This window comes from Thermobia domestica, chromosome 7 (genome assembly GCF_964235325.1).
Source record: "Thermobia domestica chromosome 7, izTheDome1.hap1.1, whole genome shotgun sequence".
NCBI lineage: Eukaryota > Metazoa > Arthropoda > Insecta > Zygentoma > Lepismatidae > Thermobia > Thermobia domestica.
The window spans coordinates 37,880,962-37,906,610 of record NC_137460.1 but is presented as its reverse complement, the minus strand read 5'-3'; the positions used below and the strand labels follow the sequence as shown (position 1 = coordinate 37,906,610).

At 36.6% G+C, this 25,649-nt stretch overlaps 1 protein-coding gene across 3 annotated transcripts in view; it reads left to right on the top strand.

Moving 5' to 3' along the window:
• The window catches only part of Prp4k (Pre-mRNA processing factor 4 kinase), a 117,059-nt gene that overhangs the window by 30,383 nt on the left and 61,027 nt on the right, over window positions 1-25,649 (top strand). For all 3 annotated transcript variants that reach the window (XR_014132136.1, XR_014132135.1, XM_081764489.1), the window contains exons 5-10: window positions 1,775-2,329; window positions 9,528-9,626; window positions 11,996-12,083; window positions 15,834-16,148; window positions 19,705-19,937; window positions 24,037-24,190. Coding sequence is in view for 1 of the 3 variants with exons in the window: in XM_081764489.1 (XP_081620615.1) it covers window positions 1,775-2,329; window positions 9,528-9,626; window positions 11,996-12,083; window positions 15,834-16,148; window positions 19,705-19,937; window positions 24,037-24,190 (1,444 nt within the window). In the remaining 2 variants the exon portion in view is untranslated. The remainder of the gene's footprint in view (window positions 1-1,774; window positions 2,330-9,527; window positions 9,627-11,995; window positions 12,084-15,833; window positions 16,149-19,704; window positions 19,938-24,036; window positions 24,191-25,649) is intronic.

Here is a 25,649-nt window from a genome sequence, read left to right as displayed (position 1 = left end):
ACTTGGAGAAAGGTTCCACGTTTCCACTGAAACAGTCAGACTGAACCTGCATAGGATAAGGAAGTCGGGGCTGCGGTGGCTCAGTGGTAGAGCGTTCACCTCTGGTGCATGAGGTCCCGGGTTCAAACCCTGCTCCCGCCATGTGAACTTTGGTGGACAAACACCGTGTGCGTGTTTTTTCTCGGGGTTCTCCTATTTCCTCCCATTTTCTTCATTCCACCATTTCATTCATAATCACCGTCTCCTTTAGCCTAACCGGCATAACCGTGGGACGTAAAACTCAAAGATTTCATTTCATTTTTTTGAAAGGATAAGGAAGTCGTACAAATTAAGCAAATGCGTATCCCACACATTGTCGGCAGCCAACAAGGAACGAGTGACAACCTCTTTGTCCTTGCCCACTCGGCACCAGAGCACACCCACCTTTGATCGCCGAGTCACTTGTGACGAAAAGTCTATGACACTCTCAAGCGTACCAGACATTGGTTGTCGCCACGTATCCCGTTCCTCACACCCACGAAAGGTTATGCTCTCTCTATGGTGAAATTGTCGGCAAGTGGTGCATAATGAGCTCCTTCCACCTGGTCAAAGAATCACGGCTGACCTCTACTCCCAGCAGTTGCAAAGGGGGCACTGTGCATTGCTGCAGAAGGAGCCGGCATTGGTGAATCGCAAGGGTTGTGCTGTTCTGCACGATAATGCCAAGCTACATGTGGCAAAGAGGACCCGGGGGACCCTTGAGCGACTTGGCTGAGAGACACTGCCATGAATCATATTCACCGGACATTGCGTGAACAGATTATCACCGTATTATCCCCTCGATAGCCACCTCCGTGGAGATACTTCGCAATTGAGGGAATCCTGACGAACGCTGTTATGGACTTCTTTACATCCAGGACCGTCGAGTTTTATCGCCAGTATATTGTGTAGCTGCAGAAACGTTGGCAAAATATGTTGCATGCTGATGGAAATTATTTCGAAACTTAAAGGTATGTACTATCCACTGTATTGCTCTTTGTTTATCACTGCTTTGGAACGGCAAGAACTTTTCTGGTTACCTTGTAATAAAGGCAAAGTCTTCTGTTGAATAATCCATAAAGCATCATGGTTATTATTCATTGTAGCTTTACATAAATGCTAAAATATATATCTACTTACTGCCCAATGTACCTGCAGAGATATTTTGTAACTTTTGTCTCAGCGTCCGTCATACACGATTTACACAGGGAAATGAGAGACTCGTATCTCAGATACAACGAAGCCTCCATATAGTACATTTTGTGCGTTAACGCTTAGCAGCTCGAAGGACCATTTTATTGAATTCATCCAAATGAAGGTATTTCTATTCTGTAGAGCATCAAAAACTATCTGAAAGAAATGAAACTATCTGAATTTTTCGCGTCACTCTTATAGTTTCCGAGATATTGGCCAAAAAAGATCCGAGTTCGGGAGATTTAAGGAGCCATATCTCTGGAACCGTTAGTCATACAGAGATGATATTTTACGAATTTTTCAATTTTAAGCATGCATCTTCGCAAAACAACATATCGTAGAACATGTTAACAGAACTCATAAACAAAACTTGTGAAAAAATTTAATACTCAAGGAAATTATAAATAGATAGATATATTACAAGAATTGTTTAATGAGCTTAATAATAAAGTACATAGAATAAAGCCTGTAGAAGTTAATAAGAAAAATTAATTATTTTTAAGTTTGTTCTGGCAGTGCTCTTAGAGCATTCTCAACTGGTTATTTTCCCTCTATTTTATAGAAGCAGAAGTCGAGAGAAACGAAGCAGAAGTTCGCCGCTTAGAGAATCCGAGAGACATCGAGACTCTTCAGAACGACGAAGGTATCGAGATGAACGAGAACGGGACCCTAGAGAAAGACGACGACACAGGTTATCACCAGAAACTCAGTGGTTGCTTGACCGAGATGCTCGGAAGCATAGAGACTACAGGGAAAATGATCATTATAGAAGTGACGACAGATCTCGACGATCAGCAGAGCGACTACGACGTGAGTCATCAAGGAGGGAAGGTGGTGAGGATCACAGGAGAGACGCTCATATGCAGAGGAGGAGTAGAAGTAGATCGAGTATTGGAAGGGGCAGTAGAAGTCCAAGAAGATCGTACAGCCGTGGTAGGGAGAACTACTTACGAGACATGGAGAGAGATCGTCATCATCGGGAGAGGGAGAGAGACCAGATGCGGGAACGGGAGCGGGATAGGGAAAGGGAAAGAGAGCGGGACAGAAGGCGCAGGCATTCGCGTTCACTATCCCCAAGGAGTAGGGACAGGAGGAGCCGTCATCATCATCATCATAGGCAAGTAAATTTTCCATTATTAATTATAATTTATTAATTTAAGAAATATTAAATCAGGGTTCCTACTGGTGAGGGAAATCATGAAAGTCAGGGAAAACTCATTGAAAATGATGCATGTCAGAGAGGATCAGGGAAATTTTATAAAATACATTTTTTCTAACATTAATTGTACACCAATTTCAGCTTAGCCAACCATTATAATACCTATTTTTATGGGAGGTAAGTGGAATGTACGTATGAGCAACTGATTACTATTTATGTCTATAGAATAAATGTTCTCATATATAAACATTCACCGTTATTTATTTATATGTCAATGTCATCTGCCATCTGTCATAAAAGTCAGGGAATTTCCTGTCAAAGGTCAGGGAAATAGATTTCTCCAGTTCAGTAGAAACCCTGTAAAATACTGTTGCATTAGATTTGAATAGATGCATAAGTTTATAGCATCAATGTGTCTTATTCAATTATTAAATTAAACTCAGGAATGTTTCTAAATATTTATTAATGCCGAATTTTTCAGTGGGCATCTCATCTTCGTCATTGGCTTATTCGTTTACATAAACACATCTACTGTTTCAATCACACGTCTTTCAAAATATAATAAAAAATCATAATTTAGGTTTGGTTAAGCTTACCTCTAGCATCGTAAAAACAAATTATAAACCTTACCATGATATCTATAATAGCTTTCGTTATGTTGATATTCCTGTTCCAATCACATATTGGGGTTTCAAAATTATGATTTTTTTTTTTTTTTTTTTAACCTTTATAGCTACGCTTGTCAATAATATACTGAAAAAAAGTTGAAAAAATGTGTGAGTAAATAGTTAATAATAACATACCTGAAATGATTTTCTATTCTATAATGGAAGCCATCAAATGTGACTGAAATAGCAGTATGTGTTTATGTAATTCAGCCGCTGACGAAGGTGAATGGGATGCTCATTGAAATTTTCGACTTTAATAAATATCTAGACGCATTTCTGAGTTCAATTTGATAATCATGCTCAGTTCAGTTACTTTAGTAGTGTCTTTATTAACGTAGTTTGCAGTACTACAATAATTGATGAACACAAGTATAGCCGGTTCAATAAAACATTGTGTGTAGTTTTACACACAATACTCATTCCGTAAGTAATATACTCGCCTCCATTGTCAGTGACAAACTGCCAATGTTGAGGCAGAAGTTCAATACTGCATCTAAAGAACAGCCGTGGTTTTAAGGTGAAGAAATCAGTGGACTGTTTCAAGAGCAGCTTCATCACGAAACACCACATCTCCTTGAATATGGTTAGAGAAGAGAGAGAGCTGAAAAGTGTAACGTTGTAGGCACAAAAGCAGGGGAAATAGGGAATTTCCGGAAAAGTTTTCCAGTAGTTTTTTGATCGCTTGGCTGAATGTGAGAGTGCATTACCCAATATTTGCACCTTACTCACAGAATGCAAATAACATTAAATGACTGAGTGGTCATAATTCTTAACTTGTACCAGTTTCCACTTGTTTGACGTAAATTTTCATGAGTCCATTTAAGATACCCTTGTCAAAGTCTGGAACATCAGATAAGTCAAATCAATTTTCCCAGAAACGAGAGAACTATTTTCTTGACGTACATTCAGTAATGGTATTAGGTCCGTACACAAATCAAATTGTTTTCACCTCTCCTAGTGTATTTGATCCTTGTTAAATTCGAAGACCGAATATATATGAAAGAGATGTTGAACTTGGTTCATTAGACACTGCATCGTGTTTCGACTGCAAATTTTACAAAATTTGTGCAGAATTAGACTACACTGTATTTTACTAACGCGAAGGAACAAACTAAGTAACAGTGGAATAACGGGCATTTACTACCAGCTTATAAACAAAACATTACAAACTTCGCACCGATCAAATAGTATCAAGGTCTCAGATTCCTAAAGAAGTTTTATCATATTCTGATCCTAAAAGAGCAAAACGTATCTGGAGATTAGGTAAGACGTATCTAGATAATCAGAAAGTTCTCACCAGCAGCAAGAAACTGTCCCCTACATTGTCAAATAAGGATTCCACGGTGGTAAAACTTAGCGGAATATGGACTGAGGAACACGTCCAGTGCGTGAACCATCTCAAGAGTTCGAAACATTCTTTCCCGAAGACAGTTGTCTATCGAATGGATCAAATGGTAACCCGATAGATAGTACAACGTCCAGAGAAAATGGGAGAAACATTACCATTTTCCAGTCACGTTTTCAGCAGTCTTACGCCAACATGTGGCTTTATGTTGTCCTGAAGCAGAATAATACCTCTGTGATTCACAAGCATTATTGACTCAGTAAGTGAACATATTCCATGCCATAATAATAATAATAAGAAGAAGAAGAAGAAGAAGAAAACTATTCGATCGAGATTCGAATCTAGATCTTGGGCTTACCGTGCCGATGTATAATATTGAATTCATATATATATATAGAGGAATTGATGTGGTCTAAAATCCGTTATTTCTTCGTTTATCACATCTAAATGAGCACATGTCATATGCTGCTAGAACACAATTGAGGTTCCTCGTGGTCATATGGTTAGCATACGACGGTGTTCAATTTGCGGTGGGATCTCACTTGGTTCGGATTCTATGTTAAGCTGTACTTTCACGTCGTGTATAGCCTCGGTGCTGGAAAGGAACGCTAAACTCTAAACCAAGATCGGACACAATTACATTGATTATCTGTCCAGGTAACAGCAGTTTGCGATGCATGATACTTCGAGCAGTCAGTCAGACATAAAACATACCCTCCGTTGATGAAGTAGTGAGTTTGATTGTTTGGAAGTGGGATGATGATGTAACAGTAAATAATGAAAGTGCTGTAGAACATCGGTTCCCAACCCGTGAGTCGCGAAACAGGAGTTGTCATGCAGTTCCATAGGGTGTGCCGCAAAATTCTACAAGTTAAAAATCACGAAACATATAAGAGTCTTCATCCCGGCGAAATTAAAATACCGCTAATTTTACAGTAATTATGTGATATCTTCAAATAGATAAAAGATAATCGAAATATGGATCGAGAGCGCCCTAGATATTATTATTTTGCGTGAGGTACCGTTATCACAAGTCACCTAGTGGCTTTCCGTTTTCAGCTGTTTAGAAACGCGAAAATAAATGCCGATTTTCAAAATGGCTCGAAATCGAAAGCAGATAAGTGAGTCGTGATAACGGTTTCTCATGTAAAATAATATTGTCTAGGGCGCTCTTGTTCCATATTTCGATTATATTTTATCTATTTGAAGATTTCACATAATTACTGTAAAATTAGCGGTATTTTAATTTCGCCGGGATGAAGACTTAATAATTATTTAAAAAACAACTTTGAGACAGACTGTACCAGTCAGCGCCTCCAGCGGCAGCCACATTGCTCGATCCTTATAGTCACTGCATTATAGACAGTTGCAGTCTTACACGCTGTTATAATTTATATTATTATTAATAAAAATCAACAGTGTCGCGATGTTGTGGATGTTGAATAAAATGTGTCGTCAATCAGAAAAGGTTGAAAACCACTCCCGTGGAGTATCGTATAGAACCTATTTCTCATTGCAGTGAAAACACTGGCCAGAAATGGGATCCTTCCCCTAACGAGACAAAAGAAATTCAGGCATGTGCTCGTGTCGCTTTCTGAGCTACAGTCTACGAGTGTGAAAATCATTCTCCCACTTTACTGTTACCCAAGCTGATGCAGCTGTTGACGAGTGGTTGCTGCATTGCAGTTTTGAATACTTCGCTCAGTGTCTTGTATGTTTGGTCATTTTCAGTTTTAATAGCCGCCTACAGTGCCTCGTTGAGTTCGGTTTGTGGAGGTCTCGTTTGCGGTTCATACTGAAGGAATTCGTGGCCATTCTTAAATTTATCAAACCAACAATGTATTGTCCGCTACCACATCCCTACTAAATGTCTAGCAACAACTTTTAATAACCATAAAATAAGCTTATTTATTTATTTATTTATTCAATCTATCAATATAACAAATTAATTACATACAACGTAAATAAAATCGACTTTATTAGTCGAGTAGACGGCAGTTGACCTCAATTTTTATTTGCAGCGGTTTAATGCTATTACAGATCAGAAAGTTATTGGAAGCATCGTGTTTAGAAAATAAAAACAATAGGAATTTCACGTGAGTATTACATCAAAAAGAGCATGTAATCTTATAAGTTTATAACTGCAACAGTAACCTTACATGTATTTTTCAATGGTGAACACAATTCTTCAAAATTATTGTGGTTCTACATTATATACACCGTCTGTCCAAAATGTTCCGACACTGATTTTCTTTCCGGCATAAAAAGCGACGTCAGCGTTGTAACTACGGTGGCAGCTTGAACTAACACGTAAACAACAGTACATTTGGTCAATCAGTTATGATCAGCAGTGTTAAGTAGTAGACGTATGAGCTTCGTGGGTCAACGCTGTTGTCATGAAATTGCAATGGAGCAATAGGTAGTGAATCAATTTCATGTTTTACTTGGGAAAACAGCTACGCAGACATTCGAGTCTTATGAAAAAGGCTTACGGCGATAATTGTTTAAGTCGTGCATGAATGTTTCAGTGTTTAAATATTTTAAAGAAAGGCAGATTTCGCTCGACGACTATAACAACAGGTCATCCTACTACAAGTTCGGCCAACGGAGACATTGAGAAAATCTTCTGAAAACTGTCCGTTATATTTCATGCAGAGCTATCACAGAAGAACTGAACAACTGTAAATCAAGGGTTCAACACATTGCCTGAAATGTTCTGATGAAGAGAAGATAGTGCTGATGCAGTTTCTAGCGAAAAAACAAGTGCTAGTTCTAAACCATCCTCCATATTTACTTGATTTGGCGCCGAATGACTTTTTTTTTTCTCCAAAATCAAACTTCACATGAAGGGTCAACGCTACGACGACGCAATTGACATTCAAGTCACAATGACACACGAGTTGAATAGCATCCCGAAGAAGGACTTTTTTGACAGTTCCATATGGTTGTATGAATATTCTGAGAGTTGTACTCGAGTAGGAAAGACTATGTAGAATACATGAAGCTTTAAAACCTTCGTCTTAAAGTTTTCTGTAGTTTTCATTAATCCAGTCTCTGAACTTTTTGGACGGACGGCGTACGTCATTAAAAAGAAATCCTAATGTGGAATGTTCGCAGTAGTAGATTGTTCAAAAGAAGGTGTTTCGGTAAGAATTTACTTTAATAAGTTAAACTTTATTTTTTTTAACTGTGCATACGAAGACTTGTAAATGACATTCTGAGAAGTAGAAAAACTTTCTTGTGAAGTTCCTAGAGCTACTAAAGAAGGCGACAAAGATAACTAAAATAGTTTAGTATAGTTAAAGTACATTTGATATTTTTTTCAAACTTATTAACACGTTACTTTCATCAATTTTTCTTCATGAAATGAAATAGTAGATAGCGCCTGCAATGCCATTTCTTCAAAAATTTGACGTTAACTTTTATTTGGGCACATAAAATAGGAACCAAAAATATATTTGCTCGTGCTTTGATCCAAATTCTGTGGATGTTAACTTGACGGACGCATTTTCTCAAACTGTTCGCTGCCATGATTTAATAATGAAACCACATTCACTGCTCACTGCATTGATTGTTTCCAGCAATCCTTTCCATTCGTCTTTACCTGAATATACAGCGCTGACACTACATCAATCTCTAACTACTAAATACTTACCTAAAATATGTGTGATGGTGTCTGTTACTCGAGTTAAATCCACTGTTTCTGCGGATAACGAAGTGAAAACAGTTGCATGTCGATGACTATTACCGATCACAGACACAACACCCAAAACATCAAAGAAGAAATTGAATTACAACGCTGTACAAAGGGTATGAATTAAGCGAATTTTTTTAAATTTATTTATTATCAGCTAGATGATTTTATTTATTTACATTTTAATGTAAATGTACAGAGGTATTAGTTCTGTTAGGTATAATAAGTTTGATATTTCTTTTTAAACAGTCTGTAGTGGCCTCCCAGGGTTTTTTAATGGAAAAACTTAAGCGCTTTCAGAGAAATTCCAATCTTTATGTTTCCAATTTTTATTAGCAATAAAAATTTGGTTTGTGTTGAAGAAACAGTTTACAAAGCAGAATTGTATTTTGATGTAGAAACTTTCCAGTGAACACAAACCAAAGTATAATATAACAGGATTTGATCCTACTACCAAAAATTTAAATTAACGTGTATTGAGATTTAAGCCTCTAGTGTTGAATTCATATTGACGCCACTGATCTTGTATGTCTAAGATAGTGTAATACAAAATGCATAGTGACGAAGGAAGAATTAACACTATGTTTTTTACGTAATACTAGCATGAGAAATAATTCAGATTTTTTTTGGTATACCGGTACATTTGTATGAGGGAAGTACAGTAAAACCTGTCTTACACGGACCCTGTATTAAACGGAAATATATCACGGTCCCATAAATTTAGGGGCGAAAAGCATGTTAAATTTCCTCTATTAAACAACAACTGTGTTACGTGGATATCGGAAATCAAAATAAGTCCTTTAACGGAGAATTCCAAGTTTTGAAGTGCGGCATTTAGAAAGTTTTTAGAATGAAAAATTAGATATACCAGTTGTCAGAAAGACAGTGATGTGCGAACCGAAAAAGAGAGAACGGATATAGAACCGTTAATAGAGAAACATACGAAAAGTCTGATAGGAGAAGAGGAGAAATACGGCATTGCGTTGAAAGAAAAGTGTAGGCTAAAGACTTACCAAGATGCTGTCAAAAGTGCAAACGAACTGCAAAAATTAGCCTTACGCAGAAACGACAATGATAATTAAGCTTAATGAGGTTTCTCAGGCTAAAGTGTGTTTGCAAAGTCGAGTAGCCAAGCAGTAGTGTATACTGAAACTTCTCCTTGACTATTGGGAAAAATAAGTTAACTTGTGTACATTATTTCTTTCTGTTCATTGTAAGTTTTGCATGTATTAACTTGTAGTAGAAATAAGTACTGTGAATTGAGTAAGGTAGCTACGTATATCATCTTATTTTATCTCAGTACGTTCATTATATGTACATTCTTTTTTTCCGTAGGTCTACCTTGTTAATCGGAAACCTATCTTTAACGGAAATTTTTGCAAGTCCCGCTCGATTCCGCTAATGACAGTTTTTTTCTGTATATTTATTTACTTTCTTCTTGTATTCCAGATCTCAAAATAAGGGTAGAACGGGTGATAAATCAGATAAGTTCAAAGACAGTTTATCTGAAGGTCTCAAAGAAGAAAAATCATCGTCGTCGTCGTCAGAGTAAGTAACTTAGTTTCTCTATTCTCCTTTCTTAATAAAAAGTTTTAATTTGTATGAAAATATACATACACAAGGTCTTAAAAAGTTCGTCTCTTTTTTAAAATCGTGATATATTTTTATTGACTGATAGAACACATGGAATACAAGCTTCAGTATAACTAAAGCTGCAATTGGAATCCATGTTGGTGGTTTTAAGAAGACAGAAAGTTACATTAAGATTACGGGGGAAAATAATAATTATTTTTTATACGCTTCAGTCAGTGTGTAAAGTGTGTGCGTGGGGGAGGGGGTACACACATCAATTTAAGGCTTGCTAATTGTTTGGATGATCCTTTAGATAGAAAGAGAAATTCTTCAAGCAAAAAATACGAGGGTGATTCGGAAAGAAATGCCTCCAAGGTGATACCTTTATTTGTATTTGACAGATAGCTCCTAATCAGTGGAAAGCTTGCAGTGTCGGCTACAAATGGTGGCATCATTTTTCAACATAGTCTCCGTTACAGGCAACACTCTTGCACTGGTGAAACCATCGCTGAACTGCTGCTTCCGACTTCGCGTCACAATTTCATCGTTCGCTCTTAAGTTTGGGGAAGAGCCAAAAGTCGTAGGGCGCAAGATCCGGACTATAGGCAGGATAAGGCAGTAATTCAACATTTTGCCAGCAGATGGGACAGCTTTGAACTTTTTGGCGGAGGAGAGGACGTGTGGCGGTACTTCATCGACAGACGCTTCGTTTCCGGGTTGTAACGGTGTATCCACGACTCGTCACTATCGACTCGTCCGTAGGGCGCACAACCTTTCGCAGTCAGAAATTCAATTACAGCTCTCTGTTTCAACCGGACGTCATCACTGGATGCCTTGAATTGCTCCATTACGCTGGAATGAAAAGAGATAGGAAGGTGAGACAAGTGACATTCTATAGCTTAAAGATCAGTGCATTAATGAGAAACAGTTGAGAATGTTTACAGTACGATTGGCCAAGTAGTTGGGTTGGAGGCATTACTTTCTGAATCACCCTCGTACATTACTTGGAATGTAAATTTGAAATATTCACCGATACTAAAACAATAAGCAAGTGAAGATCTCAATATACAACATGTATTAAGCCTTATTAATCATCGTTAAGGTTTGCGTGTATATAATCAAAATTTTGGAAAACTTATTCTGCATTAAGAAATACATATAGGTTAGTACTTTAGATATGTTGTGTGTTTTTTCTTCATTTTCATGGCCTTTCGTACTCCTGAAAATTTCGTTACAGGTTTATATCACTTTAACTCCGAAGCTATGAAAAGTAGAATTATAACAAAAGAAAAACTGACTTACATATCCTTTAAATAAAGTATTTACATACATGTATGCTACTTAAACATGAGGCGTGTTCGGAAAGTAACCTTTTATTAATCACTGTGCGTGAAGTAGTGGGAGAAACGCTACTATCTTTGCACAGACGTTCGCGGTAGATCAGTCTGCATCCAGCCGTGGTAGAGTGAAGGTTGTCTGATCACTAGTTCCACTTTTGTAGTGTCTCAAAATGTGTGCTGCTAAAGAAAACTCCAAGTGCGAGGTGTGAGCTATTATACGTTTTCTTACGGCAAAACAATATTCGCCAGCAGTTATTCATTGGGAACTTTATGTCGTGTATGGACCAAGTGTGATGAGTGAAGGAGTTGCTCGTGAATGAGTTCTTTCATTTAAAAGTGGGCGAACAAACATTCATGACGAAGAGAGAAGTGGCAAGCCATCAGTGATCACTGAAGAACTCGTTCAGAAAATTGATGGAAAAATTCGTATAAATCGACGTTTCACAATCTCGGAGCTTTCCGACGAATTTCCACAAATTTGCAGGACCGTGTTTATAATGACGTACTGACACAGAGCTGAAGGATGCAGTCACAGGCTGGCCCAAGGCACAGGCGAGAGATTTTTATGCTAATGGAATTGCAGAGATATAATAATTGCTTGAATGTTTGTGGAAACTATGTTGAAACATAGAGCAAAGAAGTAGTTTTCAAATGCATATAATGAATTATTCTTATTTACTTTGGTGTTTCTTTTTTAACCAATCGGAAGTTACTTTCCGAACGGCCCCCGTATAAATAAAATCTAACCAAAGCAAACACTTATCTAATCTGTGGTACAGTTACAGCAAATTAGCATTGTCTTCATTTTTTCATTAAGTGATTCGATCTTCGTGTTAGTGACATATCTGTTGAAACAACCACAGAATAAATAGCTGAAACAGTTCAGAAAACCTCTCATAGACGCAGTCTCTACCTATTACTTTTTAAATATGTTATTTCAATGTAGTTTTAAACGTTACATATCTTAAGTAAAGACAGATTTATTACCTTGTAATCCTATTGCAGAATTGGTGACATTGACATAGACGAAGAGGAGGAAGATGAGGAGCAAATTATCCAGAGGAGGAGAAAACAAAGAGAAGAATTGCTTAAGGTAAATAATATTAGTATATGCTATTTTCTCAGAATCTCTTGTCGTCGCGAATTCTGTCGAGGAATTTGAAGCTTGAAATATATAAAACGATAATCATGCCTGTTGTTCTGTATGGTTGCGAAACATGGTCGCTGACTCTGAGGGAAGAACGGACCTAAGAGGAACGGGAATGGGGAATGGCGGAAAGTTCATAACGAGGAACTACATAATTTATATGGTTTACCCAACATTGTTAGGGTCATCAAGTCTAGGAGGCTTAGGTGGGTGGGTCATGTAGCTAGAATGGAAGAAAGTAGAAACGCTTTCAAAGTCTTGACTGGAAGACCAATCGGAAAACGACCATTAGGAAGACCTAGGCGTAGATGGGAGGACAATATTAAGATGGATGTCGCAGAGATTGGAATACAAAGTAGAAACTGGATGCAGTTAGCTAAGGATAGAAGTCAGTGGAAAGTTTTTGTGAACGCGGCATTGAACCTCCGGGTTCCATAGGCCATAGAGTTAGTTAGTTTATATGCTATTTTCAAGTAACTCACATTTTTATGTGTTGAGCCGAGGGAGCAAAATTCGTTTTAGGCTTTTCTGTTTGAAAACTCGTAGGTTTCTCGAGCAGACTTCAGAGTATTGGGAAAGTGTTTTTACGGCAAGATTTGTCGAGACGGCCACATCATTGAGGAATAGTGGCCTAAGAACTGCTCCTTATACTTAACTTCGGCATGTACGACCTGCGACAAAATAAAATGGCATATTTATATATAATCTGTACGTAAAGTGTGCTACTATCTCTTTCATCGATGACTGTACTTACCGTAATGTGTCGCCGCGCCTATAACTTATTTCAACGTTTCGTCATACAACAGTACTACTACTTGCGGCAACCGGTTCTCGCCGCTTTGCGACTTAACTTTCAACTTCGTGGATTTATCGCCATTAATACCGTTGATAAAGTCAAAAATAATTTTGAAATATTGATATATCACTTTTACCTGAATATTTAATTTGGGATAAAGTAGACATTGTTTCTGTAATTAGTGAAGAATTTTTAAATTTCAAAAATAGTACATTAGACGAAGAAAACCGTCTAGATTCGCCATTCCGTTGAATGTACGGTCAATATTGGAGATCAAAAACATAACATTAAACTAATTTATGTATCCATAGTGAAGGATAGGTCAAAACTTGTTAGGTTTGTTCATTTACCTTTTGTACTCTAAGATACTCGTTTCAAGGATCGCTCGTGCGCTTGAAAAATGCGACCAGTAAGTTCTTTCAATGGACTGAAGCGTTTGCTAACTGCAATATGCATATTATGCACGTGTTGCTGGTAAACTCGTTTAGCTCAATTTTTCAATTAAAAACCTGGAAATCCTTGAGAAATCAGAAAAGTCGTCTTATCGTTATAATTATTAAAAAAAAAAAAAAAAAAAATCATGAAAAGCTGAAAACACCGGAAAAGTCAGGGGATTTTAAGAACGAAATTTTATTTGTCTGAACTACTTCTTTTTTTTACCTCACCCTGCTGTTTAGTAGGAGATGTTTCATGAAATAAATTAGTCAACTTTTGCAAAACTTCTCCATTTACACACATTCAAACACTATATATGTACATGCATAATAGAGAGGGACCTCTGGTAGGGAAAATATAGTTGCATATTTACACTACATATATACCTGGAAATTTGTAAATTGTGACCTGAAAAAACTGGAATAGTCAGGGAATTTGTGCTCGCAAAATAAGTGTAAACCCTGTGCTATTATTTTATTTTTATTATTTTATACATAGTTAGTATCAACAAAATACTTCTGAGCTTCGTGGTTCATACGATAGATTTTGAAGCGGTCTGACAGGAAAGAGGTTAAATTGCCATTACTGTTCGTGTATGCTTTTAGTAGGGGTTACTGTCGCCTTACTCTTATTGACAAAGCGAGGTCAATTCTTTCTAGGTAAATAAGGTAGTTCTTACATTGTAGACTGTTCGTATGCTCTTTCCTATGAATTTGTTCTTAGTAAAGATCAATAGTAGTAAAATGTTATTCACGATCGCACCTTTCAGTACAAACAAGGGATATTTTGTTAAGAATTAACTCACTGAGTTCTCTGAGTGAATGAAGATCATTAGTGTTCGTATGGTGGTTTGAACTGTTTGTTTTGTTTTGTTAGAATTTAGTGTTCTTATATTTGTTTATTTAACGTATTCCAGATTCAGCCTACAGGGCCAATTTACAATTGAATCTTTAATAAACAACAACAAACAGCAACAACAATGGGGAAAGAAGTGAATTGAAGGAAGTCTGCCATGGCTTATATTTAAAGGTACAACTCCGACATTCACCTGGTGGAACTGAGGGAAAACAGCAGAAACAAAACTGTCAGGATTGAGTTCTGAACTCGTGGCACCGAGATAAACTACATACATTGCTTGCTAGAAATCCTTTTTTCACTAAGACCAGTAAAGAATTCCATTAGGGCTACTTATTTTAGATTTGAATAGTATGCAAACGGTGGCAAGAGTTGAGTACAGTTTAATAGAAATATATACTCTACTAAATAACTGGACATGCAGACGTGAAATAATGAATTTCTTTACGTGTTATTCGGGAGCAACGCTTTATGTTGTTGAAGCGTGAAAAAAAAATCTCTACACGTTTATGCTTACCTGAAAAGACACTCAGAAAACAAGATTTATTTAAACAACGTATCAAACTTCTATCTCTGTACTACAAATATTGAAACTCGTTTGTTATTCATGTCATAACTTCATTAAAATTTCAATGAACAAATGAAGGAAACATGTTACAACTCTTTGAAGACAGACATTTATGGGAGATAAAGTGTTATAGATGTTTTTCCATGTAGATCGTGGAATTACAAGTGCGATTTGTACATTCTGTGAATTGATTATATATATATATATATATATATATATATATATATATATATATATATATTGATATTGTATATATGATTCTAGTTATAATATTTAATCGTATAAAATTGAAAAGAAAAAATACATTTTCTTAACAGTGTAGGGTACCATCGCCATCTTTGGTTTTTTAGCTCATTGATTTATATGGGGATTTTTTTTAATGAATCTGAATTAAGTTATGTATGATTTTACTGATTTCTTCTTCAAGCGCACTGAAAGTATAAGATTGTAAACTTTTATAGTATGAAAAAAAAAGTTTCGTTTCAGATATCGCGAGAGGCCTTAGTACACCGGTTTGACCGTAGGCACGCATAAGGAAAGCTCATGTGCGAAGTCCCAGCAAACCTACTGTACAAGCAGGCGTAGAGCTTGGTGTACCATATGGAAGTACCCATGCCAGATAATATTGATGATCTGAAGAATCGGATTAGAGTGGTTGTGGGTAGGGTTGACCAGGATATGCTCCGATGTGTGTCGATGGAGTTGGAGCTATCGTGTGACTAAAGGAGACCAGCACTTGTAATGTGTAACTAGAACTTTGTGAGGTTTTTAGTTTGTTTTTATGCTATGTTCCAATACTCTACACCTTATACTTTCAACAAAAAAATGCGAACGAAATCAAGATCATCATTTGTAGTAGCCTTGTATAAATTTAAGATTTGGTTATTATTTATTATACGTAATAAAATTTAATTTTCACGAAGCTTCATGTATACGAATAAACTAACAAACGAAGATGGCTCGGGTATTCAGCATCGTTAAGTTGTATGCAATAATATGCATGTGTGTGGAAAGTAATTATGTTATAACTATATCTTTCCAGAAACTGGGGGCAGGAAGTGAAGATTCTAACATGTCCATTACAAATTTGTCCGGCATTAGTAGTCCATTGGAAGCTCGTCATTTATCTGACTCTGCTATGGAAGACAGTGCGACGAATCATGTAAAGCAGCGTAATAATAATAACAATAAGGATGAAACGAAAGAAAGCGTGAAGTCGAAGGAAGACGCTAAAGACATTTCAGAACAGGATAAACAGACTCGACAGGAGAAAAAGGAGAAGGACCGCAAGGATGGAGTGAAGAAAAGCGAATGGGATATGTTTGCGGAAAATGATATCTTCAGTGAAGAGTACAATGTAAGTACAAAGAGTATTTGGTGATAGAATGTAGCTTTCATATAAGTCTTTCGGTCCACGGACAAAACGAGACAGCGCCATTAATGTTCTGCACGTCAAAATATTAAGACTTCCAACGTATTCAGTGCGTAATAGCGAGAAGCAGTCCAGTGTGTCAAGAATAGATTCTATCTCCACCGGTATTTTTTTCTGCTAATACTGGAAGTGGTACAGATCCGATACTCCTGGTTTAAATATTTAAAAGGAGGTTTCATCTCTGTTCTTAAATCTGTATTGAGTCGGAATTGGTAGAAATTGCCATTTCTTGTTGCATCAACGCTGATCGTGATATAGAGGGAAAACGGTAATAAATCTTGGTAATAAAATCTATTTTTACGCGTATGTGGGTTCAGCTTTGAAAATAGGTTCAATCTCTGCCCTTATCTCTATTGAAACTGACATCAGCTTTGAAAATAGGTTCAATCTCTGCCCTTATCTCTCTTGAAACTGACATCAGCTTTGAAAATAGGTTCAATCTCTGCCCTTATCTCTATTGAAACCGACATCAGCTTTGAAAATAGGTTCAATCTCTGCCCTTATCTCTATTGAAACCGACATCAGCTTTGAAAATAGGTTCAATCTCTGCCCTTATCTCTATTGAAACCGACATCAGCTTTGAAAATAGGTTCAATCTCTGCTCTTATCTCTATTGAAAGCGACATCAGCTTTGAAAATAGGTTCAATCTCTACCCTTATCTCTATTGAAACCGACATCAGCTTTAAAAATAGGTTCAATCTCTACCCTTATCTCTATTGAAACCGACATCAGCTTTGAAAATAGGTTCAATCTCTACCCTTATCTCTATTGAAACCGACATCAGCTTTGAAAATAGGTTCAATCTCTACCCTTATCTCTATTGAAACCGACATCAGCTTTGAAAATAGGTTCAATCTCTACCCTTATCTCTATTGAAACCGACATCAGCTTTGAAAATAGGTTCAATCTCTACCCTTATCTCTATTGAAACCGACATCAGCTTTGAAAATAGGTTCAATCTCTACCCTTATCTCTATTGAAACCGACATCAGCTTTGAAAATAGGTTCAATCTCTGCTCTTATCTCTATTGAAACCGACATCAGCTTTGAAAATAGGTTCAATCTCTGCTCTTATCTCTATTGAAACCGACATCAGCTTTGAAAATAGGTTCAATCTCTACCCTTATCTCTATTGAAACCGACATCAGCTTTAAAAATAGGTTCAATCTCTACCCTTATCTCTATTGAAACCGACATCAGCTTTAAAAATAGGTTCAATCTCTACCCTTATCTCTATTGAAACCGACATCAGCTTTGAAAATAGGTTCAATCTCTGCCCTTATCTCTATTGAAACCGACATCAGCTTTGAAAATAGGTTCAATCTCTGCTCTTATCTCTATTGAAACCGACATCAGCTTTGAAAATAGGTTCAATCTCTACCCTTATCTCTATTGAAACCGACATCAGCTTTAAAAATAGGTTCAATCTCTACCCTTATCTCTATTGAAACCGACATCAGCTTTAAAAATAGGTTCAATCTCTACCCTTATCTCTATTGAAACCGACATCAGCTTTGAAAATAGGTTCAATCTCTACCCTTATCTCTATTGAAACCGACATCAGCTTTAAAAATAGGTTCAATCTCTGCTCTTATCTCTATTGAAACCGACATCAGCTTTGAAAATAGGTTCAATCTCTACCCTTATCTCTATTGAAACCGACATCAGCTTTAAAAATAGGTTCAATCTCTGCTCTTATCTCTATTGAAACCGACAGCAATAGAAGCATAACACCACTGAAGATTTTAATATTAATCCTCATAAACTAAAAATGGTAGTAGTTAGCGACGATTTAGTTTTCTTTCAAATGAAACATAACAGGCAGATCGAAGATACACATTGGAAAGCTATGGAATGGGCCGTCGAATGTCCTTACCAGAGGAAGGCTGGATGAAAGGGGCCCTCTTGGGGAACAAGCAAAACATGGGCAACCGCTCAACATTGGTTTATAATCGTATGAACAACGGTTATACAAAACTACGTATATATACTTTACAATCATACACAGGATAGGTCTCACAAGTTACATTGAATATTTAGCAACCTTCAAAGTAATTTCTAAGTTCATCGATGGTCCGTTGGATACCATCTGTTTTATGTGAAGCGCTAACATGAGCCACCTCACGTTGAAATGCAGTCACAATCTCTGGTTTGTTAGCAAAACATTTTCCACCAATGGCTGTTTCACTTTGGGGATTAGATCATAATTGCATGGACTAAGATCAGGAAAATATGGCGGGTGTGGAAGAACTTCCCATCCCCACTCACACGTTGTTCACTCTTCGTAACCTCCATTCCGGACCATTTTCGCTCACCTACTGAACTTCGGGACGTGCTCAGACATGCAGCTCTATTTACATACACCATCTCTGTGGGACCCACTCAACCTTACATGCCATAAGCTTACCTTGACGTTAAAATATCAAGGAAAATAAATCTCGTAACTGTTTCCTCCATGAAAGAGATTTTTTTTAAGGAGGTAATACAAAATATGTTCATTGCAAGGTAGTCCTGAACTAAGTCAACAAATTCTTGTCGATTTTCCGTTCCCGAAGTATTCATATTGTATGGGATTACTTTTCCATTTACATGGAACGTCACCTCCTCTGTAGAAACTAGGTTCTCGCAAAAGTTGTCATCATCCGGTATTAGCATTTGAGTGAAACTTTTTCGGTATGGCTTCGTGGATAGATGTTTACGTAGAATACGCCATAACGTTCTAGGTGGAATTTCAAGTTCCCTTCATCTAGCATGAATTGATTTCTTCGGACTCGTATCAGTAGGTTGCACTAACTCGTTCCACAACACCTCCAGAGACACTGCAGGCTTCACTGTTTTTGCCTTTGCAAATGCAATCCTATTCCTTAAACAGAGTAACCGAAGTGATAGTTCGCTCACCTCTGGTGCCTGGAAATCGTGGTTCGATCCCAAACCATATAAGTTTGTGCTGGACAGCGCAGTGTTCATGGGTTTTCTCCATTCCACCATTTATTTATTATTTCAGAGTGCCTATCGGTCACGAAAGTCACGAAATCAGAAAACGGTCATGAAAGTCAAGAAAATGTCACGAAATTTAACTTTTGAGTCACGATTTTTTTTAAAAATATATATCTACAAATATAGACTGAAAAATTTTGTGCTGTAAAACGTCAAAATTCACCCCCAAAAATGTCTATGGTCGGCTTTAGACGCTACCAAATCGCAAGCAAAGCAACGCTTCTATCGCATGCATGAAAACTCGACCCAGTTCGCACCCAAATTCACTCTTGAGAATGTTACTAAATTTTATGGTTTGGGAAAGAAAAAGTAACGAAATTTAATTTTGGAATTTTAGTAGACACCCTGTATTCGTTCACTTTCATTAATCACCTGTCTTTGGCATACAGGTCAAACTGTGAGATGTAAAACAGAAAGATTTCCTTTTTATTTATTGTTTCTAAATATATGCAAATAAATTAATTGATTTTTTTTTTTTCTCAGAGTCCTGGCGCAGTGGAAAAATTGCACGGAGCACCTGAAAATCCAAGTCTAACAGATAATTGGGATGACGCTGAGGGTTATTACAGAGTTCGTATCGGTGAAGTGCTAGATGGACGTTATGTTGTGTATGGTTACACTGGACAAGGTGTGTTCTCAAATGTGATACGTGCAAGAGATGGAGCAAGAGGGAATCTAGATGTAGCTGTGAAGATTATACGCAACAATGAAATTATGTAAGTATTTTGTGTGGAAAGTCTTTAAGCCAGCGTTTTCCAACCGCTGTGCCGCGGCACACCAGTGTGCCGCGAGGAAATCGAAACAAATTATTAATTCTATAGGAACCAAATTCCAAGATATAGAGGAAAATGTATATTTGTATTTCACATTACTATGAACCTCTACTAAAATATAAATCTACAATTTTAAGTTTCATACTGCTTTACTTTTCTGTACATTTTTAATGTTGAAAAACGTATTTATTATTGTCATGACCATTATTGCTTCTTTGTTGTTGCAGACTATTTCGTAACTTGAAATTTTAACATATCATTCAATAAATTCAAGAAAACAAACATGCACACAAATTACCTACATTTGTGTTTTAAAAGTATAGGAGATTTGTTTATTTGTTTCTTACTTACTGATCTTCCCTTTTAGTGAAAGGTTAGATACAGTTTTCAAAAGAGAAAATGGATTTTTAAAAACCCGAGTTTTATATTTCATTGCAAGTGTTTTCTATTTTAAAATTAGAATAAAAAATAAGCATAATGATTTACCACGGGGGAAAATCAGTGATCGAGCTTTTTTCTCTGTAAGAAGAAGATCAGTAATCACATAAAAATACCACCGTATTTTATATTTACAAATAATAATAGTAATAATTATATATATATATATATATATATATATATGGGTGTGCCGCGAGAATTCAAGTTACACCTGTAGTGTGCCGCAACTTGAAAAAGGTTGGGAAACGCTGCTTTAAGCATTTGCATAAACTTAGATAACTTAGTGATATATAACGGAGCATTTGTTCATTTTCTTTTTTACTCGTTACTATATCATACAACAGATCATTGTGCTTTGAATTAAAAACTTACTGATAGTATTTCTGATATATTCAGTATGTTTATGTTTCAGTAATCATGTTTCATATATATATATATATATATATATATATATATATATATACAGAGGGTTGATTAATTCGTGTGTCAATTTCATTTGTTCACTGTGCAAAAGTGGTATGAGGTAAAGCCGTACCATTTGGTGTAACTTTAGATGAAGGGCATAAGTTTTGTTTCTCCATAGAAGCATGTCACTCGTACTAAAGATTGAAGAGATTTAAGGTCAAATTTCGATTTTTTCCTTATGGGGCTGCAATGGTAAGTTCTGAAAGAACCTGAAAAAATGTAAATCGAAGTGATAAAAAAAAAGCTCTATGGTATGATTCTATGTCGCAAGCCGACCAAATATGCGTCAATCGAGTGTCATGGTCAGAGGTCACGGTCAGATCAAGGTCACAGGTCATCTTGAGAAACCATTTGAATACACTGAACGCAACGCAATGTCCGTACCTCATCATGTCAAATGGGTTCTCAAGGTGACCTGTGACCTTGATCTGACAGTGACCTCTGACCATGACACTTGATTGACGCATATTTGGTCGGCTTGCGACATAGAATCATAACATACAGCTTTTTCTTTGTTATCACTCCGATTTACGTTTTCTCAGGCTCTTTCAGAACTTACCATTGCAATCCCATAAGGAAAAAAATCGAAATTTGACCTTTGACCCTATATCTCTTCAATCTTTAGTACAAGTAATATGTTTCTATGGCGAAACAAAACTTATTTCCTTCGTCTAAAGTTACACTAAATTACACGGCTTTACCTCATACCACTTTTGCACAGTGAACAAATGAAATTGACACACGAATTAATCAACCCTCTGTGTATATATATACTCTCATGATCGTTATTTCTTCATACACTTATATATTGAGATTAGTAAATAAAAATACAACTTTGTGCCCATAATGGCTTATTATTGGATTGTAGGAAAGAAGGATAAAAAAAAATAAAGCTAGAAAAATACAATGACCGGTTAATTGCTATTAATAAGTTATTGTAAAGAAGAAAATATTAGGCTAGTGTGAATGAAATATCCATCCTAAGTGGGTCATTTCCAAAAGCCAAAAGTATGAAAACTACAATACCTGGTTATTATGTTTATTGCTGGTGGCAAAAGAAGACAATGTGATAACCAAACTCGGGAATCGAACTTGGACTTCGTCCAGCATCTGTTCATTGATAACTTCACTAATGGCAACCTAATCGCTTAAAAAGCTATCTGGACACAAGTGTTGTTTTTCCGCAAATTTTGATGTGGTTCAAACAAAACGAAATTTTGTTCCAACCTCACCACAAACAACCGCAAAAAACTACAATATTGGAAGTTATATTAAAGCAATAACTTTAGCAATATAAGTTCATTGTAAAGAACATTAAAAAAACAAAACAAAAAAAAAAAAAAAAAACTATAATAGGAGAACTACGCTTATAACCAACAACGAGGGAATATTGAATTCAATGCATCTTCAGCTCAATTAATTATATTTGACAAGTTAATAACAGCTACATACTTACGTTCTTTATTATAGGTTAACAAAAAGTTTAAATAATGAATGAAAGAAAAGAAGAATTAAACGACAGATACAACACAGATCTAATTGCTATTCTTCCATTTGCACAATACTGTGTCATTCTTCCCGCTTCTCAGACGAAGCCCCGCCCACGGGTCTACTGGGTGTCTATCGGTCACGTAAGAAATTTGGTTTTTGGGTCACGATTTTTTTTTTTTTTTTTTTTTTTTTTTTTTTTATCTGTACAAATAGAAGTAGAGACTGGAATATTTTGTTCTATAAAATGTCAAAATTCACCGCCTAAAATGGTCTTCCATTTGCGCAATACTGTGTCATTCTTCCCGCTTCTCAGACGAAGCCCCGTCCACGGGTCTACAGGGTGTCTATCGGTCACGTAAGAAATTTAGTTTTTGGGTCACGATTTTTTTTTTTTTTTTTTTTTATCTGTACAAATAGAAGTAGAGACTGGAATATTTTGTTCTATAAAACGTCAAAATTCACCGCCTAAAATGGACGGCTTTAGACGCTACGAAATCGCAAGTAAAGCACAGTTCTATCGCATACATGAAAATTCAGCCTATAGTGCAATTGATACTACTTGTCCTTTCTGACAGCTCGCTGCGCGCACGGGGTGCTCAATGTTGTGTTCCCAGCTTTCGCGTTGGATATTGAAATACGAAATTATTCACTGCAAGTAAATCCCATTTTTATAAAGTTAAAGAACACAAAAGATAACTAAAAGAATGCTCTCAATAACCAGGAGGCCCACTACTCAAGTTGACATTCGACTAAAACAATGTGCATTTGTTTATATTCAAATTGGCAACGTGCGGAAACGGTAGAAAGTTTACCATTACGGAGCGAGAGAAATGAGCCACTGTAATTGGCTGAACGTGTGCTGTTGCCATAGAAACAGTTCTTGCCTCATTGTTATGACCACGTGCAGGAAGGAAAAAAACAGAAAGCAACTGTTAGAAAGGACAAGTTGTATAAAATGGACTGTAATCCGCACCTGAGATTGTCCTTCAGCTGACACCATTGAGCAGTGGCGATTCCTATTCTAACCAGTTTATTCAACTGTGAGGAGGCACTAAGTTTTTATCGCTGTAGGGAACAGCCTTTGACAGTATAAATAAGATAAATGCTAAAGATTATAGGTACTGTTATTAAGTTTTAAGTACTGTTATTACTGTTTAAGTACTGTTATTAAGTTTGAAATTTTATAGTTCGGTAAAGAAAAGGTCACGAAAAAGTCACGAAATTTAATTTTTGAATTTTAGTAGACACCCTGCTTTTGAATATTTCTGGATGCTTGCCGGCAAAGTTGGCGGTGCATTTCATGCAGATTCACTGAAAGTCGGGGAAATTAGTACCAGAATTTCAGTTATGTTCTTCTGTTCTTTAAAAGGTGAAACTTTTACATTGAAAATAATAGGGGACACTTCGAACACTTCATTTGGTTAACCTAAATTAATGTTATAATTTGTAAGAATTTAATAGTTTTGTAGTTAATAAATAATTCATTTCAAATGCATTTTTGCCAGGTGACTTAAGGCCGACCCGGTAAGCATACACTTAAGTTACTATTCGGTGGAAAAAACTGTCCCTAGTAAACTAAGTAATTAGATAGGTAAATTATTTATCCTATCCTGAAGGAAATTTTAATCGTGTTTGTTCTATATTTCAGGCATAAGACTGGACTGAAGGAATTAGAAATTTTGAAACGACTGAACGATGCCGATCCAGATGATAGATTCCACTGTTTAAGACTTTTTCGACATTTTTTTCATAAACAACATCTCTGCATGGTGTTCGAACCATTGAGCATGAATTTGCGAGAGGTAAGGTTATGCAATGTATAGCATAAAACGTTGTTTTAAATTAACTTCAAATTTACTAAGCTTCATGTTCCCAGTGACCATGCGAAACGATTAACTGCTTCTGAATGTTTCGGATACCGATCCGATTATCCTTCATCGGAGAACAATGTTTCAGTTATGTGGAAGATACAAGTCATATTATTTCCTTGCTTCAACTTAATGAATCTCAGTATTAATATTTGTCTGATTAAGGAATTGCACATGAAGTTGAAACAACCTTCTACGTGACTGAGTAAACTTCGTTCTGTTGACGAAGAATGACCGGATCGTTATTCGAAATATGTAGAAGCAGTTATAGTCCGCGTCACCAGAATTGGCCCGTGTGGCGTCAGCCAATTAGCTCGCAGTGCGTTGTTACTAAACCTTCAGGAAGGAATCTAATCATACATAATTGTCCACAAATACGAACAAAATCAATTATAAATGATTAGATTCCTCCCCGATGGTTTAGTAATAGCGTACTGCGAGCTTATTGGCTGATGCCACACACCAATTCGGGTGACGCGGACTAAAGTCGTTTCGGTATCATTGAGAACATAAAGATTAGTAATTTTGAAGTTCAATTAAAACAAAAGTAGTAAAGATAATCATTATTTTTTGTGTAAAGTGATTCTTCATTTTACGTGTGAAATGTGTATAATGTATAGGGGGGGGGGGGGAGGTAACAAAAAGTCGTGCAATTACCTGGAAGAAAACAGTTGTGCATATTTTTAAGATAGTGATGGTATTAATCCTTCTTACGTAGTCATCGTGCTTTGTGACATTTTTACCGGCAATTCTTCACTTTTTGTAAGACATTTTTGTAGAAGTCTGCACTTTAGGTTTAAACCACATTTCAGCCTCAGAAATGACGTTATCCCTCCTGTTAAAATCGTGTCCTTTAAGTGGACGCTTCTTTCTGAAAAAAAAAAAAAAAAAAATGAAATAAGTTATGGTAGATCCAGTGAATATGGAATGTGATGCAAGATTTCATGACCTAACTGTTCTACCTTCACCATGAATGCATTGGCTGAATAAGCTGTCCGGTGCATTTTCCGCGAACAGCACTACATGTTTGTTGATCATTTCTCGACTTTTGATCTTCACTTCCTATTGTAACCGAGTTAGAAGATAAGAATAATATTTACTAGTGATAGTTAAACCATCTGACTGGTGGTCTATCACGATGATTCGCACTCATATTCCCAGAACACGGACAGCATCACTTTGGCTGCAGACTTTTGCCTTTTTGGGGATGGGGAAGGAGGGATGTTTCCACTGCTTGCTAATTTCCGTTGTTTCTAGATCATAAAGATATTCCCAACTTTCATCCATTGTGACTTGTTGGCCTAAAAAATCTCTTCTTTCGCTTACATCGATCCAACTTTTCCGTTGACGGTTCCTCTCAAATTCTCTGTGGAAAAGGAGTAAGCAGCGTTGT